Here is a 2,846-nt window from a genome sequence, read left to right on the forward strand (position 1 = left end):
TACCCCCCTGCATCATCTTTTAGGCTGCTCCATGGGCAGTGGGACAAAGCACTTTCGCAGCCTGGTGGGAGATTCCTGCTTGATGTAAGAGGTTGGCTGGTGGCTCTGCCCATGCTTCCCATTGACCTCCATCCTCCTGCCCACTGGCCAGGTTCTTCCCTTGGTGTAAACTGGGTCTTGCCCATGGTCAAGTTGACAGCCTCAGTTTCCCCATCTGGAAATGGTGATATCTCCGTAAGGAGCGTTGAGCACCTCTGGTGGTGTATCTCGGATGAAATATCTTTGGGATGTTGGATAGTGGGTGTGGGTGTCCCCTGCTCGCCCCAGGGATGACTCCCAGCATCTCCCAGCTCTAACCTTGCTGTCTCCCAACAGCACGATCTGGTACGAGCTGCACGCGCGGGAATGGCCCTTCAAGACGCAGCCGGCGGAGGCAATAATCTGGCAGGTGGGGAGAGGGATGAAGCCCAACCTCAGCCAGATCGGGATGGGCAAGGAGATCTCGGTAGGTGGTGTGAGGCATGTGCTGGAGCCCCATGTGTGTCTGCATGGAGGGTGAATGTATCCCATGGGTGCACGCCTTGGGTGGAGGCTCCCTTTGAAAACCACTTTGGGCTGCCCAGGATGTGCCGATGAAAAAATCCAAAGGGTCTCTCCCTCCCCAGCTGGCAAGGCTTGGTCCTGGTGCTGTGGCACGAGTATCAGCTCAGCTTGCACATCCCCTCCACCCGAGCCCTTCACCAGGATGTGTTGGTGGAGATGGCGTCCTCATGGGATGGATGAATCCATTCCCCCTCCATCCCTTCTCAAGGTTGCGGTAACGGAGACGGGGGGGCTTTGGGTGCTGGAATTGTGGTAGGAGGGCGACTGTTTGCTCATGTGCTCCCCCTCCGTGTGGCTGCAGGACATCCTCCTCTTCTGCTGGGCCTATGAGCAAGAGGAGAGACCCACCTTCACCAAGCTCATGGACATGCTGGAGAAACTGCCAAAGCGCAACCGTCGCCTTTCCCACCCCGGGCACTTCTGGAAGTCGGCAGAGTAAGTTCCTGCCCCTGCTTGTCCCTCTTCAAAATCCCACTGTCACAGCTGAACGTCAGCGTTGGCACTGGGGGAGGATGGGAATGAGCTCTGGGTACCTTTGGTGTCACCCGCGGGGGCAAGGGTGAGTAGGAAGGGTGGTCACAGGGTGCTGTGCCCATGCCAGCTGTCACCGCAGGGCTGGCTTTCCTTGCTGGGCTGAAAATGCCCATGAAAGTAGCTGGAGGTGATCAGGAGGAGCTGATGATGTGCTCCACCAACACCAGGAGGAAGAAGCAGGGGAGGTCTGGGCGCAGGCTGGAGCAAGGACGTTGGGGACATCTCCTTCAGGGACATCGCCCAGGGCTCCTTTGCCTGCCTGCATATCACGCTCAGAGCAGTTTTCCCTCCTGGCAAGAAGTTTTTTTTCTTCTTTTGCCCAAATTAATTGATGGGGTGGAATGATGACCCCTGGAGCTGGGGGTCCCTCCTCAGACCTGTCAGCTGTCACAACTTCCAGCTGCGGGAGAAGGGGAAAGTCTCTTCTTCTCCTGCTGACAGCTCATGGCTCTGTTTCATTGCTTTGGCTTAGTCACATCTCTCTGCTTCAGCAAACGCAGCCTAAATGAGTCCCTAGCCAGGGCTTCAGGATCCGGCCTGTTGATAACAGCAGGCAAAATGCAGAAGAACCACTTAGAAACTCATTTTCTTCCCTTGAATTCATCATAGGATGACAAACAGGACCAAAAGCCCAACCCATGCAGAGGTTGAATGCACGGTGGGGGATTTTTCCACCTCCCAGCGTGCATCCCGGGAGAATGGAGGCTGGAAATGGGGATGAAGGGTGGGCACCACTTCAAGCATCCCTCTCGGACCCCACCGAGGGCTGGAGGTGCCGGTTTCTCCTCCTGCATCCAAAAACCAACCTCCTCGTTTCCTTACCCGAGAGGGAAACGGAGGTGACCCGAAGGTGACAGTGTCCCCCGTGCCACCTCCTGTCCCCAGGTGCTCGGGGCTGACGAGGGAACAGCGCAGAGCCAACGGTCAGGTGGCCCCCAAATCACCCGGAACGTAAGCCGTTAATCAGGAGAGAAGTTAATTACCAATCACCGCTCCGAGCAGGCACCAGGGTGGCTCCGGCAGCTGGGCAAGGAAATCTGAAGGTTGATGAACCCCAAAGCAGCAGGCTGTGTAATTGCTCGGTTGGGTTTGGGAAAGGTTTTTTTGGTTTTTTTTTATTTTTTTTTTTGCAATCACCGAGCCACGCTCTGCCTGCCGCCGCCTTTGGCTTCCCCTTAATTACCAGCCCCTTCTGCTTAAGCACGAGGGGAGCGAGGATGCTTCAGCTCGGTGCTCACTTTCCAGCTCAGTTCCCACCTTCTTTAGCGACTTGGCTCCGGCCACTGTTCCCGTGTTACCTCCTGACTTCCCAGCTTATAGCCAGGGGCTCTGCTGTCCCTCCATGAGGGGGACAGGGCACAAAAACCCCCTCAGAGGTCCTGCTGCTGGGATGGGGCGAGCCACGTGGTACCCAACAAGTTCTAGACAAAACTGAACCTGAGAGCTGACCCAGGAAAACCCAACCTGGGCTGGTGGGGAGGTTTGTTGGGGGCAACCCTGGGGCAAAAGCCCTTTGGGGAAGCTTTTTTTCGCAACGAGCTGCCCTGCAAAAACCCACGGGTGCCGTTGGGGTGAAGCTGACTCCGCTGTGTTGTGTCGTGTCCCTTCCAGGCTGTGACTGGAGGAGTTAAGGGACGGTGCCTTCCTCCTGCTGTGGTTCTCCTCTTCCTCACCGCTTCCCAACCCGGCGCTTACAGATGAGCCGCCGG

General features: G+C 56.8%; 1 protein-coding gene across 1 annotated transcript in view; it reads left to right on the top strand.

The window, feature by feature from the left end:
- Nucleotides 1–1,042, top strand: part of LOC104277913 (kinase suppressor of Ras 2-like) — a gene marked incomplete at its 5' end in the record, with an annotated part of 42,421 nt that extends 41,379 nt beyond the window's left edge. The window contains 2 exon segments of the mRNA XM_009874720.1: nucleotides 376–505; nucleotides 905–1,042. Of these exon segments, the coding sequence (XP_009873022.1) occupies nucleotides 376–505; nucleotides 905–1,042 (268 nt within the window).
- Nucleotides 1,043–2,846: the final 1,804 nt, after the last annotated feature.

This window comes from Apaloderma vittatum, unplaced genomic scaffold, assembly GCF_000703405.1.
Source record: "Apaloderma vittatum isolate BGI_N311 unplaced genomic scaffold, ASM70340v1 scaffold16260, whole genome shotgun sequence".
In the NCBI taxonomy this organism is placed as follows: domain Eukaryota; kingdom Metazoa; phylum Chordata; class Aves; order Trogoniformes; family Trogonidae; genus Apaloderma; species Apaloderma vittatum.